This window comes from Linepithema humile, chromosome 7 (genome assembly GCF_040581485.1).
Source record: "Linepithema humile isolate Giens D197 chromosome 7, Lhum_UNIL_v1.0, whole genome shotgun sequence".
NCBI lineage: Eukaryota > Metazoa > Arthropoda > Insecta > Hymenoptera > Formicidae > Linepithema > Linepithema humile.
The window spans coordinates 16401470-16421781 of record NC_090134.1 but is presented as its reverse complement, the minus strand read 5'-3'; the positions used below and the strand labels follow the sequence as shown (position 1 = coordinate 16421781).

At 33.7% G+C, this 20312-nt stretch overlaps 1 protein-coding gene and 1 long non-coding RNA gene across 5 annotated transcripts; both read left to right on the top strand.

The window, feature by feature from the left end:
• Positions 1-3140: 3140 nt before the first annotated feature.
• Positions 3141-3592, top strand: LOC137001299 (uncharacterized). Its single transcript, XR_010891383.1, has 2 exons — positions 3141-3216; positions 3310-3592. It is a non-coding gene; the product is annotated as an uncharacterized lncRNA (long non-coding RNA).
• A 1827-nt stretch (positions 3593-5419) lies between these two features.
• On the top strand, positions 5420-18889 carry LOC105677836 (ester hydrolase C11orf54 homolog). Of its 4 annotated transcripts, none has more exons than XR_010891382.1 (8): positions 5420-5522; positions 5613-6599; positions 6688-8999; positions 9071-11099; positions 11173-14875; positions 15173-16568; positions 16910-17003; positions 17089-17103. XR_010891382.1 is itself a non-coding variant. In XM_067359946.1 (7 exons), the coding sequence occupies exons 2-7, from the start codon at positions 16939-16941 to the stop codon at positions 18492-18494; spliced, it is 1035 nt and encodes a 344-aa protein (XP_067216047.1). In that variant the 5' UTR covers positions 16417-16568; positions 16654-16938; the 3' UTR covers positions 18495-18889. The 4 variants fall into 4 exon arrangements, 2 of the variants coding, with proteins under 2 accessions (XP_067216047.1, XP_067216048.1); XR_010891381.1 differs by having other exon boundaries at positions 16654-17003; XM_067359946.1 differs by lacking the exons at positions 5420-5522; positions 5613-6599; positions 6688-8999; positions 9071-11099; positions 11173-14875 and adding exons at positions 17272-17450; positions 17610-17889; positions 18008-18207; positions 18279-18889 and having other exon boundaries at positions 16417-16568; positions 16654-16999; positions 17089-17187.
• Positions 18890-20312: the final 1423 nt, after the last annotated feature.

The following is a 20312-nucleotide window of genomic DNA, read 5'->3' as shown; positions in this document are numbered from 1 at the left end:
GCTACTTCCATCAGCCTTTAAAAAGATTCTGTACGTTACAGTGAACGGATAAAAAAGTCAACCGCGTAAAACATTCGCAATAAATGAAGGTTTTATTTCTTTGTATAGTAATGTTTTTCTAATTATGCGAACATCTTAATTTATTTTTGCCAATGCGTGAATAGCGAACACGTTGAAAATAAAGGGGTGTTCGTATTCGCCTTGCGTTAGGATTCAATGTAATCATCGCAAGCATCGAGTCGTGTAAAGCATTTACACGCTTTACACGACTCCACCCCGCCCCCCCCATTCTCTACCCCCCAAGATCCATGTGCTAAAATCTCAGGCCGTTCGACGCGTACCGATGCAAATGTCAGGTCGAACGGCATTATCCGGCGTAACGTGCATGTTAATCAGACGAGGCTACGTCGGGTGCCAGCACCGGTGGCATAATTCGCTCAATTTACAAGCATTATCGCGCTCGTTGCATTTAATCGCTGAAAATTAGGTTACGCCAGCGAGCTGACGTGACCGCGCTGCCGGCTTTTGCCGTATTAAAACCTTTTTTTACACTTTTAAAGGCAGCACTCGTAAAAGAAAATAAAACCAGTGATTTAAAAAGCGCTGTAAAAGCGTTTTTAGTTTAGGAGACAGTTGTGATGCTTGTAATTGTGATGCTTCTGTTTTAACACGATAAAAATATACTTTGCCTGATATTTCCATTTATAGCGTGATTAATGGTGGATTAAACGAGTGAGATTTCAAAGCAGTCCTTTGTTAACATCTCTAAATATCGTTATGATCGTCGGCAACACGCAACACGAAGTAGGCATCTACCTCTATGAAATTTATGTATGGAAATATTCGTATGTGCATAACGCATGTGGAATATCGCATCCAGCAGCTGGAGGCCCTCCGTGACGACACTTCGTAGGAAAATAAATTCTAGCCTAGCGCGAAGTCGCCGAGCCAGAGATGCGCGTGCTTCAGCGACTTTTTTTCCTTCGCCGCTCTTTCCCGGCATATCTTACCGCCTCTCGCCACATTCCGAAGACGTCGTCATCGCAAATCCAGCATTCTCGACGAAAAGCCCGCAGACATGATAAAGAGAAGCGATGAAGCTTTATTCGCACTCGCACATGGAAACGGTATACCGTATTTCTAATCGCAATGATACCTTTTTGGCTAGCAATATACTGAGAAATTCGGTATTAAAAATAAATTAATATGTAATAAAAAAATATGTATGAAATATATAGCATCTACTAATCGCGCGCAAGATCGACACAGTATGTGCCTTGTTAATACTTATTGTAATTGCATTGTATTTTTAAAATATTAAGTTATAAAAAAATTTTTATAAATATAAAAAACTGCTCGAATTTTTTGTTCACTGAATATTATAACTCATTACGTTTGAAAAGTTACGTTTGAGAATCATATTATTCACAAAAATTTCTTCCTCGTATTATAATATTATAATGTCTTGCATTTTAATGTTGAATATTAATTTGTGAAAATCTTTACATATTTTCCAATTGTTTTACAATTAAAAAATTACATTTCTGATTTCAACATTTTTGTTTAAAACAAATTTTCTCTAAATTGCCAAAAAAACATCTGATAAAAATAGAAGAGACCAATCTGGAACTCATATAAATAGGATAAACAGTAGTTTTTCTATTCTTATAAATTTCTTTCGCTCGATTCTGCAAGGGAGAGACGCTCCACTCGAGATAAAAATGCAAAGGCGAGGAATTATGTAACTGGAAGGGACCAGTAGCAGTCAAGGGCTGCTAAGGTTCTGTTTTCCACGCATTCATCCGCTCTGTCGAATTGGAATCCGAGATTCGCATACGCGTCCGTCCGACGGCCCATACGCCTCGCCGATACTTTCATTCAGATGATTGATGCTCGCCGTCATTCGGCAGACGCGACGACATAAATCAAAAGACACCCTTATACACGCACGAACCCTTTTCTCTTCTCGCCTTTTTCCTTCCTTCCATCCCGCCATCCGCTCTCTTTCTCTCTCTCTCTCTCTCTCTCTCTCTCTCTCTCTTTCTCGTTCTCGTGTAAGGCGCCGCCAGGCGTTATCAAATCGGCCGACAACAGAGAGGAAGAGGGGATTAAATACCGAACGAGAGACGGGCTTCGATTGTTGGGGTATGGTGCGAGGGTGGTATGAGTTGACGAGGGTGCCGGAGAGGAGTTGTATTACCGTATAACCCGCCTGGAAGCATGTAGGGTTTGGGATCCGCCTTGTATGCCCTTCCGTAATACGTCCCGCGATAGTCATTGTCGACATATTATCCGATTACAGGCGGAAAAAGAGCGCGATGTCCGTTAATATTCTAACGTAATAACGGTAAAAGTAATTAATTTCCTTGCAGCTACGTAAATAGAAGAAACGTTTGACTTCTTTCATTCAAGTCAAGTATTAAACTATGTTTATTTTACTTATATATAAATGTATATTGTAATAATTGTTTTTATGTAAAAATATAAAATATTCCTATAAAAACATTTAAATAAAGTAAAGGTTTAAATTTAGTAAAGGTTTTCTCTATTTAACATAAAGAATTTATTTTACTTTGTTATGCATGAAAACCAGATGCAATATGCGCATTAATTTTACTATTTTATGTATATGTGTTTAAAAAGAACGCAAACTTCAAACGACTAATTAATGATGTTCTATTTTTAAAAGCGAAAATTGTATATCTCTTCTTCCCGGAAAGTTGTCTTTCTTGTAAGACCAATTATTCGCGTACACTTATTTAACATCTTAATATACAAGTAGTAATTTTATCAATGATAAATGTGCTCGAAAGAATGCGGAACTTGCGGAAATGCGGATGTCGACACTTTGTAAAATTATTAATTATTCTCATTAAACAGTATGCGCTTGACATGTGTGACACAAGTGGCTGAACAGACACAGTACTACTCATTGTGTGCTTTCCAGCTAGTGACACAAAAGTACACAAAAGTATTATACTTCCTGTTGCTCATTGGATATCAAACAAAGACAGAACGATACTTCCGCAACTTGTGTTCCTTGCTGGAAAGCGTCATTATCAATGCTCAGTAAATAGATCATCATTTTACGATACGGTATAAATACTACTGCTGCATCATAGAGCAAGTACAGTACAACTGCAAAATTGCAATATGAAGTTAACAGTAGTGTGCCTAATCGTGCTAGTCGTGGTTGCCGCCTTGGTTCAGGAATCTGTAAGTTTTAACTTCATTGCTTATTCATAAATTCTTCGATAATAACAATATATTCTGTGCAAAGGAACAATTCTGGTTTAAAAATCCCTGTAGAAGATACGGTTGCAGATGTAGAACGACTACTACAACAACATCATCAACAACAGCATCGGGTAGAAGAAAACGCGAAATTATGGATGCTCCATTTTTACCAGCATTTGAATAACGTGTAAAAGATGAAAAAGACCAATTGCTGCGTATAGAGATAATGTTAAAATGTTAAAACACAAAATGTTTCACAAGCACACCACTTGTAGTTCCACTGCACTGAAAAGATAAATTGACACCTGGAATTCCTGAAAAAGGTAGTCTGTAATAAAGAAATGTTTAAAATGCATATATATGGTCAATAATATTATTTTCCAACTTTTCAAACAAAATTAGTTATAATTTTCAATGATCGGACGACCAAAAAAGTTCGGACGATTTTTTAACATATTTATAAGAATTCTCTTATGGGCGTAATAGTTTAATATAACGCATGAGACACATTATGTTCAAGTTCGATTAGTTAACTTTATACGTATTTTTAGTTTGTCTTTAATATTAAAATCAAGTTTTTCTTCGATATATTTGCTAGCCAAAAAAAGTATTATTGCAATTAGTGTGATATACCATTTCCATATGTGAGAGCGAATAGAATTTTATCGCTTCTCTCTCTTTACATATTCAATATACATTTATATAGGGTGTCCAACCGTATCAATAGTTAATGGTAAATTTCGGAAGTCATTTGGAGACGAAAATCTTAATACCAAAATGTCGAAGCTACAATAGTTTTTAAATGGAAAGGGTTTAAAGTTGACTAATCAGCTTGTTAAAACTTTGCACGCTCAGGAACATCGCATATTGAAAGTGCTCTTAGATATCACTTTAATTGATCAACATTGATATAATTTATGTATTATTATTGAAATTACTTTATAAACTTATCTTCTTTATACGTGGTTAATAATTGTGACAAATATCATGATAACAATAACTTAAAAATTGTTTAGAATTGACGTTAGAACGCAATGCGCATCGAACTGTCAAAGTTCTCACGTGAAGCGTGTCATAGATAAATGACATTTTTCATATGGTAAGAATATAAAAATCAATATGCGACGTGCCTGAGGACGTAAAGTTTTGACAAGTTGATTGGTCAACTTTAAATTCTTTCCATTTAAATACTATTGTAGCTTCAACATTTTGGTATTAAGATTTTTATCTCCAAATGATCTTAGAAATCTGCTATTAATGGATGATACGATAGATATGGAATTACCCTGTATATATGTAAAATAAAAATAAATATTTAGAATAATACTGTCAAATTCTCCCCCCCCCTTTCTCGATCATCTTGATCTTAACATATGTTATCAAAACTATAGTCCTGAGTAATATTCTAAAAGTCTTAGTCGTCACTCATTGTTTATTAAAAAGATATTAACCAAAGAAATTTGCAAAATAGAACATATTTTTCGAGTACCATGTATGTACATTTTAGTATGTACATAGAATGTACATAGAATTATTTATTCAAACATAGTAAATATAAACATATAAACATATAAATATCTTGCGAAAATGTTCTGAACAACGAGAGTCTTACACTTGAGTCATCAATAAATAATAATGGTATGGAATTCGTTAATGGATATAAGTACTATTTTGAAAAATATCATATAGACGCCAGAAATTTGCAAAAAAAATTATACACTTTATAGTACTTCTATAACATAACATAAGTAAGAAGAAAACATTTGTTACGTGACAAGAGTATAACGACCGTTCTTCGAAATTCCTAGGCGGGAAAAATAAAAGGAATATTGATTTAAATCGTCAATTTGGATTATTAATAACTTTTTAATAAACAAAGAGCGACGACTAAAATCTTTAGAACATGTATAGCAAAGACCATTTTTCCCGGAAAGTTGTTTTTCTTGTAAGACCAATTGTTCGCGCACTTGTGTAATATCTTTGTACACAAATAGTACTTTTATAACAATGATAGATGTGCTCGAAAGAATGCGGAAAATGACGTCATTTTGTGAAATTGTTAATGATTCTCATTAAACAATATCAACGTGTGCTACGCAAATAGTGAAACAGATGCGATACCATGCATTGTCAATGCTCAACAAATAGATCGTCATTCCACGGTACGGTATAAATACCACTGCTGCATTGTAGAGCAAGTACAGTAACTGCAAGATTGCAATATGAAGTTAACAGTAGTGTGCCTAATCGTGCTAATCGTGGTTGCCGCCTTGGTTCAGCAATCTGTAAGTTTTAACTTGAACTTGATTGCTTATTCATAAATTCTCCGATAATAACAATATATTCTGTGCAAAGGAACAACACTTCTGGTATAGAAAACGCGGTAGAAGATGCAGATATAAAACGACTACAACAGCAACAACATCAATAACAGCAGCAACGGGTAGAAGAAAACGCGAAATTATGGATGCTCCATTTTTACCAGCATTTGAATAACGTGTAAAAGATGAAAAAGACCAATTGCTGCGTATAGAGATAATGTTAAAATGTTAAAACACAAAATGCTTCACAAGCACACCACTTGTAGTCCCACTGCACTGAAAAGATAAATTGACACCTAGAATTCTTGAAAAAGGTAGTTTGTAATAAAGAAATGTTTAAAATGCAAATATATGGTCAATAAGATTATTTTCCAACTTTTCAAACAAAATTAATTATAATATTCAATGATCAAAAAAGTTTGGACGACTTTTTAATATATTTATAAGAATTCTTTTATGGGCGTAATAGTTTAATATAACGCATGAGACACATACTATGTTCAGCTCGATTAGTTAACTTCATACATATTTTTAGTTTATCTTTAATATTAAAATCAATTTTTTCTCGATATATTTGCTAGCCAAAAATAGTATTATTGTAATTAGTATACCATTCGTTTTTTCCAGAAAGTTGTATTTTTTGTAAGACCAATTGTTCTCCATACACTTGTTTAATATCTTTAGTAATTTTATATCAATTATAGATGTGCTCTTAAGAATGCGGAAGATGACGTTATTTTGTGAAATCATTAATTATTCTCATTCAACAACATCGACGTGTGCTACGCAAATAGTGAAACAAATGCGGTACCATGCATTGTCAATGCTCAACAAATAGATCGTCATTCCACGGTACGGTATAAATACCACTGCTGCATTGTAGAGCAAGTACAGTAACTGCAAGATTGCAATATGAAGTTAACAGTAGTGTGCCTAATCTTGCTAGTCGTGATTGTCGCCTTGGTTCAGGCGGAAATTCAGGTGAAAGGTCAGGTGGAAAATCAGGTGGAAAATCAGGTGGAATGTCAGAAGAGTCACATTGTAAGTTTTAACTTGAACTTAATTGCTTATTTGTAAATTCTTCGATAATAACGATATATTATCCTGCGTAAAAAAATCATTATTCCAGTGTAATCGTACAATGCGTAGAAATAGACGTAGAGGTAGAAGAAGAAGAAGAAGAACAACAACAACAACAACAACAACAACAACAGCAGCAGTACCGGATAGAAGAAAACGCGAAATTATGGATGCTCCATTTTTACCAGCATTTGAATAACGTGTAAAAAATGAAAAAGACCAATTGCTGCGTATAGAGATAATGTTAAAATGTTACAACACAAAACGCTTCACAAGCACACCACTTGTAGTTCCACTGCACTGGAAAGATAAATTGACACCTGGAATTCCTGAAAAAGGTAGTCTGTAATAAAGAAATGTTTAAAATGCATATATATGGTCAATAATATTATTTTCCAACTTTTCAAACAAAATTAGTTATAATATTCAATGATCAGACGACCAAAAAAGTTCGGACAATTTTTTAACATATTTATAAGAATCTTCTCTTATGGGGTAATAGTTTAATATAACGCATGAGACACATATTATGTTCAGTTCGATTAGTTAACTTCATACGTATTTTTAGTTTATCTTTAATATTAAAATCAATTTTTTCTCGATATATTTGCTGACCAAAAAAAGTATTATGGCAATTAGTATGGTATATCATTTCCATATGTGAGAGCGAATAGAACTTTATCACTTCTCTCTCTTTACATATTCAATATACATTTATACAGGGTGTCCAACTGTATCAATAGTTAATGGTAGATTTTTGAAGTCATTTGGTGACAAAAATCTTAATACCAAAATGTCGAGGCTACAATAATTTTCAAATGGAAAGGATTTAAAGTTGACTAATCAACTTGTTAAAACTTTGCACGTTCAGGAACATCGCATATTGAAAGTGCTCTTAGATATCACTTTAATTGATCGACATTGATATAATTTATGTATTATTATTGAAATGACTTTATAAACTTATCTTCTTTATACGTGGTTAATAATTGTGACAAATATTGTGATAACAATAACTTAAAAATTGTTCAGAATATTGACGTTAGAACGCAATGCGCATCGAACTGTCAAAGTTCTCACGTGAAGCGTGTCATAGATAAATGACATTTCTCATATGGTAAGAATATAAAAATCAATATGCAACGTGCCTGAGGGCGTAAAGTTTTGACAAGCTGATTGGTCAACTTTAAACCCTTTCCATTTAAATACTATTGTAGCTTCAACATTTTGGTATTAAGATTTTCATCTCCAAATGATTTTAGAAACCTGCCATTAATGGATGATACGATAAGATATGGAATTACCCTGTATATAATATGTAAAATAAAAATAAATATTTAAAATAATACTGTCAAATTCTCCCTCCCCCCCCTTTCTCGATCATCTTGATCTTAACATATGTTATCAAAACTATAGTCCTGAGTAATATTTTAAAAGTCTTAGTCGTCACTCAATGTTTATTAAAAAGATATTAACCAAAGAAATTTGTAAAATAGGACATATTTTTCGAGTACCATGTATGTACATTTTAGTATGTATAATACATAGAATGTGTACGTAGAATTATTTATTCAAACATAATAAATATAAACATATAAATATCTTGCGAAAATGTTCTGAACAACGAGAGTCTTACACTTGAGTCATCAATAAATAATAATGGTACGGAATTCGTTAATGGATATAAGCACTATTTTGAAAAATATCATATAGACGCCAGAAATTTGCAAAAAAAATTATACACTTTATAGTACTTCTACAACATAACATAAGTAAGAAGAAAACATTTGTTACGTGACAAGAGTATAACAACCGTTCTTCGAAATTCCTAGGCGGAAAAAATAAAAGGAATATTTATTTGAATCGTCAATTTGAATTATTAATAACTTTTTAATAAACAGAGAGCGACGACTAAAATCTTTAGAACATGTATAGCAAAGACCATTTTCCCCGGAAAGTTGTTTTTCTTGTAAGACCAATTGTTCGCGCACTTGTGTAATATCTTCGTACACAAGTAGTAATTTTATAACAATGATAGATGTGCTCGAAAGAATGCGGAAAATGACGTCATTTTGTAAAATTGTTAATTATTCTCATTAAACAATACCAGCGTGTGCTACGCAAATAGTGAAACAGATGCGGTACCATGCATTGTCAATGCTGAACAAATAGATCGTCATTTTACGGTACGGTATAAATACCACTGCTGCATTGTAGAGCAAGTAATAACTGCAAGATTGCAATATGAAGTTACCAGTGGTGTGCCTAATCGTGCTAATCGTGATTGTCGCGGTTCAGGCGGAAATTCAGGCGGGAGCTCAGACGGGATTTCAGGCGGGATTTCTAACTGGAGTTCAGGCTGTAAGTTTTAACTTAAACTTGATTGCTTATACGTAAATTCTTCGATAATAACGATTAATTATCCCGCAAAGAAATCCTACTGGGTGTTTAGAGGATATCCTGGTCATCGTAGACATGATAAACCAACGCCTCCACCAGCAATACCACCAACAAAAACTGAGAGTAATTCGACTAGAAGAAGGCGCGAAATTATGGATGCTCCATTTTTACCAGCATTTGAATAACGTGTAAAAGATGAAAAAGACCAATTGCTGCGTATAAAAGTAATGTTAAAATGCTAAAACACAAAATGCTTCATAAGCACACAACTTATAGTCTCATTGCATTGAAAAGGTAAACTGACATCTGAAATTCCTCAAAAAAATAGTCTGCAATAAAGAAATGTTTAAAATACATATATATAGTCAATAATATTATTTTCAAACTTTCCAAAGAAAATTAGTAAAATTCTCTTATAGACGTAATAGTTTAATATGATGCGTGAGACACATACTATGTTCAGCTCAGTTAGTTAACTTCATACGTATTTTTAGTTTATCTTTAATATTAAAATCAAGTTTTTCTCGATATATTACTAGCCAAAAATAGTATTATTGTAATTAGTATACCATTCGTTTTTTCCGGAAAGTTATATTTTTTGTAAGACCAATTGTTCTCGTACACTTGTTTAATATCTTTAGTAATTTTATATCAATGATAGATGTGCTCTTAAGAATGCGGAAGATGACGTTATTTTGTGAAATCATTAATTATTCTCATTAAACAACATCGACGTGTGCTACGCAAATAGTGAAACAAATGCGGTACCATGCATTGTCAATGCTCAACAAATAGATCGTCATTCCACGGTACGGTATAAATGCTACTGCTGCATTATAGAGCAAGCATTGTAAGTGAAAAATTGCAACATGAAGTTAATAGTAGTGAGTTTAATCGTGCTAATCGTGGTTGCCACCTTGGTTCAGGAATCTATAAGTCTTAACTCTTGAACTTAATCGCTTATTTATAAATTCTTGAAGAACAACGATGTATTATTTTGTGCACACAAAGGAACAATTCGTTTTTCCTTTCAATGCGATGCCATACAAAGCAGAAAACGCAACAACGCAACAATACTTATCGCAACGCAACATCATCAGCTGATAGAGATAGAAGAAAACGTGAAATTATGGTTGCTTTATTTATACCGACAGTTAATTAACGTGTGAAAAAATGAAAAAGTCCAATTGCTGCGTATAGAAGTAATACTAAAATGCTAAAACACAGAATGCTTCACAAGCACATCAAACGTAGTCCTACTGCACTAAAAAGACAAACTGACACCTGAAATTCCTGAATAAAGTAGTGTGCAATAAAAAGATGTGTGTGTTTCATGTTTCTATATACTTAATAATATTATTCCCAAACTTTTTAGATAAAATATGTTACATATGTTACATTAAATATACGTGGTGTTCGAAAACTACATTTCATTTTATAAACATTTTTTATTAATAATTGATCAATAAACAACGAACGATGGATAAAACCTTTAGAACATTACTCAATACTCTAGTCTTGATAACATATGTAAATCAAGATGATCGAGCCTGATTGTGTTATTTTAAATATTTACCATTTTATTATTTTGTGAATATTTCAGAAAATATAATTCAAAAGTAATTGAAAAATAACTCCAAAGATAATTTTAATTTAACATAAATGACTAATGCCATTCTATTTTGAATATAAAGGCCATTTTTTCCGGAAAGTTGTATTTTTTGTAAGACTAATTATTCAAGTACATTTGTTTAAAATTTTGCACACAAGTAGTAATTTTATATCAGTGATACGTACTCAAAAGAATGTGGAACATGCCGACACTTTGTGAAATCATTAGTTACTTTTATTACGCAGTATGTGCTTGACGTGTGCTACGGAAGTAACGAAACGGTATTATTACTCATTGTCAATGCTTAAAATAAATTATCATCAACAATTTGGTATAAATGCTACTCCTGCATTGTTTGACAATCAGTGTAAGTGCAAAATTGCAATATGAAGTTAACAGTAGTGTGCCTAATCGTGTTCGTCGTGGTTGCCGCCTTGATTCAGGAATCTGTAAGTTTTAACTTGAACTTGATTGCTTATTCGTAAATTCATCGATAATAACGATATATTATCCTACGCCAAGGAACAATTGTGGTATAGAAGACGCGGATATCGTGGAAGATGTAGGACGTCTACAACTTCTACAACAGTTCCTCCATCAAGTGGTAGAAGAAGGCGCGAAATTATGGATGTTCTATTTTCACCAGAATTTAATTAATGTGTAAAAAAATGGAAAAGACCAATTGCTGCGTATAGAAGTTAAAATGCTAAAACACAGAATGTTTCACAAGCACATCACTTATAGTCCTACTGCACTAAAAAGGCAAACTAACACCTGAAATCCCCCAAAAAAGTAATATGTAATAAAGAGATGTTTAATGCTTATATATATAATATGGTACATTGAATTATCTTTTCTTATCTTGAATTTCATACAAAAGTAAGCGCGATATTTTTAATACGAGTAAATATTTGATTCCGTAAACGCAATGAAAAAAATATGAATGCATCCATTAAAACTAGATTATAATGAGAAAGAGAAAGAGAGAGAGTATAATGTTCTTTTCCTTGAATAATATTAAATTGTACTATATACAATGTAAATGCAAAAATTACAGAAAAGTGGACGTTACGGCGAACGTAAAACAGATATGTCAATTTCTTCAATTTCTCGGATGAATTTAATACAGAACACAGATTAATATTAATCTTCCACATTTGAAGCTGCACAACTGATTTACTTTTTAAAAGTGCAATTTTGTTTTATTATTGAGTGGAAAAATAATGCGATAAATAACGCATATATCAATGTCACCAAATCTATCGAAAGCAACGCATATCGCGCGAAAATTCCGCCAGATTATCGTACGAATCTCTGTCGTACTTGCAATAAGAATTGGCAACATCATAAAATGGCTCATCTTGAATGTAACAATGATCCGGAAAACACGACGAAAGGGGAAAAGTAAAAAAGAACGCTTTTATCGATAAGCAATGCAATTTTGTTTCAACAATTCAGGGCTTTCACTCTGTTATGTATATATTTTTTTTATCGCTTTATAGGCTTCGTTAGGTGGGCATGCATTTTTTCGGAAATACGCCACGCAGTGTGCGCGCGGGACCTTCCGTGATCGCGCGCGCGGCTGGCACACGTGCGTGATTGGCAGAAATTCATTTCGAGCGATTTACATGTCGCGCGGAAATTGCGTGTCTGGTGAGCGTATGCCGTGAGGCCCTTTGTTTAGATGGCAACGTTTGTCATCAGTTCTCTCCGCGTAGGTGAGTTGTCGTACGGCAGCCGGTACGAGGGGCGGCACGAGAGGGTGACTCCAAGACAGCCGCCGGAATATTGGGCACAGATGCATGCAGACCATCAAGATTACTTACGACCTTCCGCGATAATACTCAAAATGCTTAAATCCGTACATCGGGTCTTTGTGCTGTCTCAACAATGGATTTCGATGTCAGCGGTTTCCTTTCCCAATAATAATTTGTACTTCCTCTGTACCAACTAAGATCAATACGCGAACCGTTCATTTATGGAAATTTCACGAAAGACTGTTTTTCAATTTTCTTTCATCATTCTACTTGCTATTATCTTTTCGTTGTTCCAACCATGTACAAGATATACGCGATAGCGGTCAATCAGTTAATGGAAAATGTAACTTGGGAAAAATGATAAAGAATGCTTGATAAATTCTCAAAAAGATCTGCCACGAAGAGATGTAATCAAAAAATCAGTCGCATGGGAAAACTGAGTAAAAAAAGGTTTTAATTGAATTAAATGAGGCATTTGGCTAAAAGTATCGCGGAAACATTTTTAAGAGATGAATATTTCTCGCGTGAAACGTTTTTCCTACGTGTATGTATGTATGTATGTGTTGTGTGTGTGTGTGTATGTATATGTGCGCCGGTTGCACTAGCCAGGCCACATGCATCGGGTTCGCGATGTTTGCCGATCAAACAGACTTTATAACGAGATGAACGCGTGCAGCCTGTTGACGGAAAATATTGAACGAACGTAAGCTCCCGGCATTGTCCTCGACAAAAGAGCGGCCAGTTTGTTCGCGTCCGATGAAGGAACGTATCCACCGCCGGGGCAGGACACGACCCCTCGCGTTCCTCGGATCCGACACGAAACAAGCCTATTCAGACAGTATCGAGTGCTCCTGACACCGATTCATGGAATATCAATTTAATGGCCAGAACCAACATTCGTTCGTGATTGGTTCGGAGCGAAATTTTCTCGTGGAAAAATCGACGACAAGCGAAAATAAGTCAAATGTGAGATTCTCGTTGCGAAAATCTTCATTGAATTGATTTTCATGATTATCATTTCCTATTCGAGTCAATATAAAATTATAATTCGCTATCTTCCGATATATTTATAAAATTAAAAAGTATATAGTCCTTATGAAAACTTTTTGCACGATTGTTAAAAGTGTAAGAAATAATATATTAAAGAATTTTAGTTTAACATTTATTTTACGCAGCAACTTCCACGTCAATTCTCAACTCGAATTATCATCAAATCACAGCGTAAGATTCTCGCTATTCGAATATCAACATTCATAACGTCGTTAACAAATGTCTGAATTGTTCAATACGTAACTCGTAAAAACGATTGCTGTCTAGTAGGCGCCAAATCTAGCAAACATCGAACATAATGGCGACTGTTAGAAGCGCGTGATGAACACTTGAGTTAGAAATGCAAATTAATCGACGCAGAGATCGCAAGTGATCCATTCATCTACGTCCATCCCTCTCTCACCGGTATCAAACAGTGGCCTCGTAATGGGATAGCCCCGACCACAATACACCCTTCAGCGAGGCGGAAGAGAAACAAGGAAACAGCATTACCCGGGAAACGCGTCTGTAATCCTGACCGATCCAAGAACCATCAGTATCAATGGATGTATCAGCATCATTGTCGCCATCATCGAAGTCGGACCCGGCTATCACTTCGAGTGGTTGTACAGACATTTCAACAATGAATTATATGAAAAAGAAATAAAAGCGATGCGTTAAGTAGAATTTAATGTCTGTATCTTTCATGAAAAGAAAATTTTATCAATCTCATCTCGATATCTCGCAATCTATTCTTTACGTTGTAATCGAAATTACAATCTCAATCTGCAAAATGCAAATGTATCATGTACTACCCACATAATAAATTACACGGTCCAAAACACAACACGCGCAATTGGAATACACACGATGCTATCATCGTCGACTAATGAGGTTATCAAAACGAATTGGCCTGTACGAGCGGCGCTATTTCAGCCGATAATTGGCGCGCCGTATTATCGCTAATCACCGCGGAAGTGCCTCGACACGAAAGATCGATTATTGCCGCGCGTCGATCGAGACGTTAAGCTTTCGAATCGCGTGAAAGCGAGCCGTGTAATCCGCGTGAATTTCCACGAAGCTTCGGTCAGTTGGAGAGAACGACATTCACTCCAGATCCAAGGATTTAGGCGTGCGATGCTTGATGAAGAGGCCATTGCGCTAAGTCTAACCAGCGCGCGCGGAGGATCGGCCGTTAGGCTCGGCCGCTGGTACTCCGTTAGGCGGCTTACGAGGCAGTTACCAGGCTGTTACCATGTCGATGGTGCCACTTGTCTCGAGAGGCTACCTGCTTCAGCCTCGCACGGATGAATGACACGATTTCGGCTTGGGCATTCGGTCGTATTTAACCCATCAATTCGGTCGGCTTCCAAACGATGTCCACGCACGTTGATAACGTTCCTCTACGACGCCGTTGTATTCCGCCACAAATTTTTCAAGTAAGAATCAAATTGCAAAAGTGTTATGCTAGCGATATATTTGTTCTTTTAAATTATTTTGAAATTCTATTTTTCTTTAATCTCAAGTATCCGCCTAATGGAATGATGAAATGTAATGTTTCTTTCTCTTTTTCTCTCTCTTTCTCTATCTATGTCTATCTCTTACACATTCACAATACTTTCTAAATACATATTCAGCTTCATTATGCGATAATAAAAATTTGAAGATAGCATTTCCTACACAAATCACAGCTATTATTATATATTAATAATAAATACGATTATATTTCATTACAGATCATCATTTGACAATCAGCGTTAGCAAGCACAGGAATCAAAGTACAGCAGTTTATATTGCCAAGCAGTTTTTCCTATCTTATTCTCGGACTGATTTTATCATCAATCAAATTATTTTGAACAATTACTTTAATGTTTACTGCATTTTAAACATATTATATTTAATGTTAATTTTGAAAATTTATAAGTTTAAAGTAATAAATAAATTGATCGATAACTCAGTAACAGTTGATAATCGAACATAAGTTTATTAATATTTTTGACTCACAAAAACATTATTAACAATCCCTTAAATTTATGACTACACTTTTTGGGACCCCTTGTATATGCTAATAACGTTTGCTGTGTATTCTGTCACATGTCACCAAAATATTTTTAAATGTTTGCGATGCAAAATGCAATAGTATTGCATAAAAATCTGACAAAATATTTGTGCAACTCTCTTTTTGGCCTGCGTCTTTATATACTGAGATATACGGATAGAAGAAAATAAAAGAAAAAAATGAAATTTTAGGTATGTTGTCGGTTCCTATTCTTCAGAATAAAATGGATTAAATCGTTCATTTAAAACAGATGCAATTAGTCTAGCAATAGTCTAGCAATCGATAGAAATTGATGTCATAAAACTCCTTAAATCACAAATAATCATTTCTGTTTAAATGCGAAGCTCGAAGATTAAGAACACGGTAGTTTACACTTTTAAGCGAGTTTTTATTCATCATCTTCAAACTCATTGTAGGGAAAATTACTTAAAACAATTTACGCGACTGTTACATATGTCACGCATATTTACATAAGCACACAAAGAACTACAAAAAGATTTTTATATATAGAATTTACATACGTGCTATTAACAATTACTATTTTTGGAGGTGGTGTCACGTCTATCTCTTTCAATGAATGTTCTCGCAAATAATTCATTATTCGTATATTATAATATATAAATGTGTATGAAGCCTGAAATTGACAAGTAGATGTAATCCTATATTTATTAGATAAAACATGAATTATATCGTACTTAAAAATGCAGGATGATAATTATCTACTTCTCTTCAAAAAATCATTTTCTTTATATTAGAAATAAATTATGAGTATTTTTGCATAAAATTTTACGGTTCACGAATTTAATAATTTACGATCTAGCGAAATAATATTGCCGGTTTTCATCGTCTTACAACAACCAAACAGTGTTATAATTTGTTTACGTTCTCTCTTTCTTCTTATGTTTTGGACAATGTTTGAGGACTTGAAATTGTGAATCGCACTTGCTGTGCGATTCACATTAGTCATTTGTGCGACGTCTGAAAAGAAACATTTCCCTTATAATGTTGGTAAAATAATCCGAATTTGAAGAGATTGAAATTGTACATTATTCGCTTCACAATATATTTGTGCGGTAAGTGCTATATATGTATATATTAATTAAATACTTTCATAAATTACTAAAAACATGTGTCATTTATATCATCATTAACAAGTAGATGTACACGGGTCGCATGTTCTATGCTAACATAGCTGTGTAATAATTCAACAAAGATTCGATAAATAACAATACATTTGTAAATAAGAAGCAGAGAAGTATTAAGACGTAGAACTTTGTACTGTGTGAAATTTAAATATACTGATTTAATTTATGTCGATATAATTTTTCCTTTTATCAAAACCACTACTATACAGTATTACAGTTTGTAAGTTTCTCAACTGTTGAAACTGCGTACATCTACTTGTCAATTTCAGGCTTCATACATTTATATAATATACGAATAATGAATTATTCACTGAAAGAGATAGACGTGACACCACCTTCAAAAAGAGCAATTGCTAATAGTACGTATGTAATATTCACAATTTGACTCAATAAATATAATAATATACATAAGATTTATCATATTTTTAACGAATATTTTTTATAATAGTACTAAAAGATGGACTGAAGGAACACTTCAAAGAAGTTTCAGTCGAATGGGTGGATTGCCCTGATTTAAGAAAGAAACCCTTTAATCTAGCCGCACCAGGTAAGGAACCTATTGAAATATATGCAAGGTAACACACTTCTATAATTTCTATGCGTTAAATTCAACTTCGTCATACATTTACAGGACTATGCGGCAAACCGGCACTTATGCAAGTCGGTGGTCTCGCAAACGTGTATCCATGGCAGCAAATACACAAAACATACAATATAAAACATCTCCTAACCGAATTTGGCTACAATGAAAAAACTCTTGTCATCGGAGCAGGAATGTGTAAAAATCCGCTCACAACTCTAAACTGCGAAGTATATATTATTACAATCGCACTATATAAAATACAAGGCATTCTTTACTCTTAAGCTTACATTATGCTTAAGTCGTGCACTAAAATGTGTTTTAACTTTGTTTTTGTCTTTCAATCTATTGTTATATATTTAGTTCTTACAAAAACTATTGTTTTATAGCTCTATATGAATACTTTATATTCACCAAAAAATGGCAGAATGATATCAGTCTTTAATAGAAGTCGAACTTTATTCTACTTAAGTAAAACTTGCAGAACAGGACCATATAAAATACATAACAATTTGCACGAGTGCAGTATGTACGGCAACTTTTTTATCAGTGGAGGTAAGCCAGGACAAGTTATTAAAGTTTATGCTAAGAAGCGCATTGGTTCACTGGACTTTATATCAGCAATGCAAAGTTCTTCTTGTTACGGTCGGACTAGCAAATACATGATAGGTAAGAGACAATAGAATCTAATTAAATTAAAATATTCAATTATAAGAACGAGTCAATAAATAATACAATCAAGCATACCGCTGAATGTCAAATAAATTTTCTGTGTCTGATTTTATAGACCTTGGTGGAACATTTGTTGTGAATAACGGAAAAGTCTGGCATCACCTTATGCCACATAGGGCTGCAACAATATTACGAGATTTTCGCTCGATTCATCAATGGCTACGTTATCGTTGTATGCCCACACCTTTTACCGCTGTTGGAACGTTTAGCAACAGAATCAGACACCATCTTGGAAATGCAAGCAGTGGATTTGAAGTAAGATGCGTGATCGAGTGATTCAAAATTTGAAGATCATATAATATTCACACTATTTCTATGTTTTACAGGTTTTGAATATCACGAAGCAGCATTTCCATACATTCTCTTCAATTTACAACACAGGTGGACATTATTATATAGATGCGCTAGAAAAAGATGTGGCAACGGAATACCTAGGATATTTTTGTCCGGCCAAAAAATTCTATTGTGTGGATCCAGTAAATGTTAATATACAAATACCAGAATGTAATTTAGATCGCTTTAAGAAACGTTTGAGAAATTAGACAAATCCAGCGAATGTGGTTAAATATGACATTATTATATAGATGCGCTAGAAAAAGATGTGGCAACGGAATACCTAGGATATTTTTGTCCGGCCAAAAAATTCTATTGTGTGGATCCAGTAAATGTTAATATACAAATACCAGAATGTAATTTAGATCGCTTTAAGAAACGTTTGAGAAATTAGACAAATCCAGCGAATGTGGTTAAATATGTAAGCTCAATTCGAACAATCTCTTCAGCTTGTATTTTAATTCTAATGGTTAATTCTAATGGTTAAGTTACTATAGTTTTTGCATGATTCTATTTAAATTTTTATATTTCTAAACTTTGACTTATTATATTATTATTACATATGTATATTCTTAAAATAATAACTTTTAAAAAAATTTAAAAATTTTGTGTAAATTAATTTTATAAAAATTAGTTATATTTCATATTAAATTTATTTATATGAAATAACTTTGATATAAAATAATGTTTTAATTTTAATTATGACATTATTATTTAATTAAAAATGTTATTATTTCATAATTATTTTATAAGTATATATAACAACATTAAAAAACTAAAATTTTTTTAGTTTTTAGTTGTATTATATTCTTCTTTATTTGCTTTTTTACATTTGATTCAATACTACTTTCTTATAACATAAAATACTTTTTATTAATGTCGTTTTTTAATAAACGAATCATATTTTTATCGATAATACTTAAATGTTCTTTATTAGAAAACTGTTTCCCCACCGAAATAAAAATTAACTATAATTGAGTTTATATGTATTATATTTTTATATTTTCTATTTTTTCCTTGTGAATAATCTACTTCATTATACGTGAGAATGTGATTTTATTAGTAATACTGCAATGTCTTTGATATATCCAGACCTCCTTGTAGTATGTTACCCTTTAATCTATTTCGATCATATCTTTTTTTCGAGATCACAAAACAATCTCTGTCGCGGTAAAACGATAGATCTTTCCGAACCGCGTCGTACGTTATCGGGGTTCTATCTCTTTCCCCTTTTGCTCTCGTCTACTTTTATCCGTGTCTCTGACTCAGTTCTTCTCTTTACCGCGAATAGTATCTCAACCAGAGACGATTTTTCGCCGGAAGAAACGAATCTAGCACCGACTGTGCGCTACCGCCTCGAATTTCCACAGTGCACAGTCGATCCGGTTCCCGCGGCGAAAATGGAAAGAGGAAACTTTATTTGTGCCTACCGAGACGTCGCCCAGATTCGAAATCTTGATGTTGAATTTCACATGCAATCGAGCATATGGTACGCTCAATTAACCTCTGATATTATCGCAAACGTAATAGTTATGATGTTACTTATGCAAAAATATATTCTAATTTTTATGAAATTTCGTGAATATCTCTTTTTCAACAAGTTTTTTTTAAATAAATTTAAATTGTGCAAGCTAAGCTAAAAGTTATTTAAAAATCGAGATAAAAACTTTCGCAATATTGTATAGTATTACTTAATTATAGCAAAAATAATAATTAACAATTACTTTAATAACACTTTAAATTCACAGTTAACAGTACGACTTTCTAATTGGGCAATATCGCATTTACAATCTCAATCGCATTTACATACGTTGTATCTCGTTTCCGATTTCAAAGATAGTAAATATGTGATTTTTTTAAACAGCACATAAACGAGAATGTGAACGATCGGCCGTCTTTCTCGGTATTTTTGTCTCTTTCGAACTGTAACTGGAATCAGCAGATAGAGGTGGGAATGGAGCGTGCGATGAAACGCAGGCCGCGCGAAAATCGGGTTTGCGCACCGCGGCGGTACCGTTACACAATAG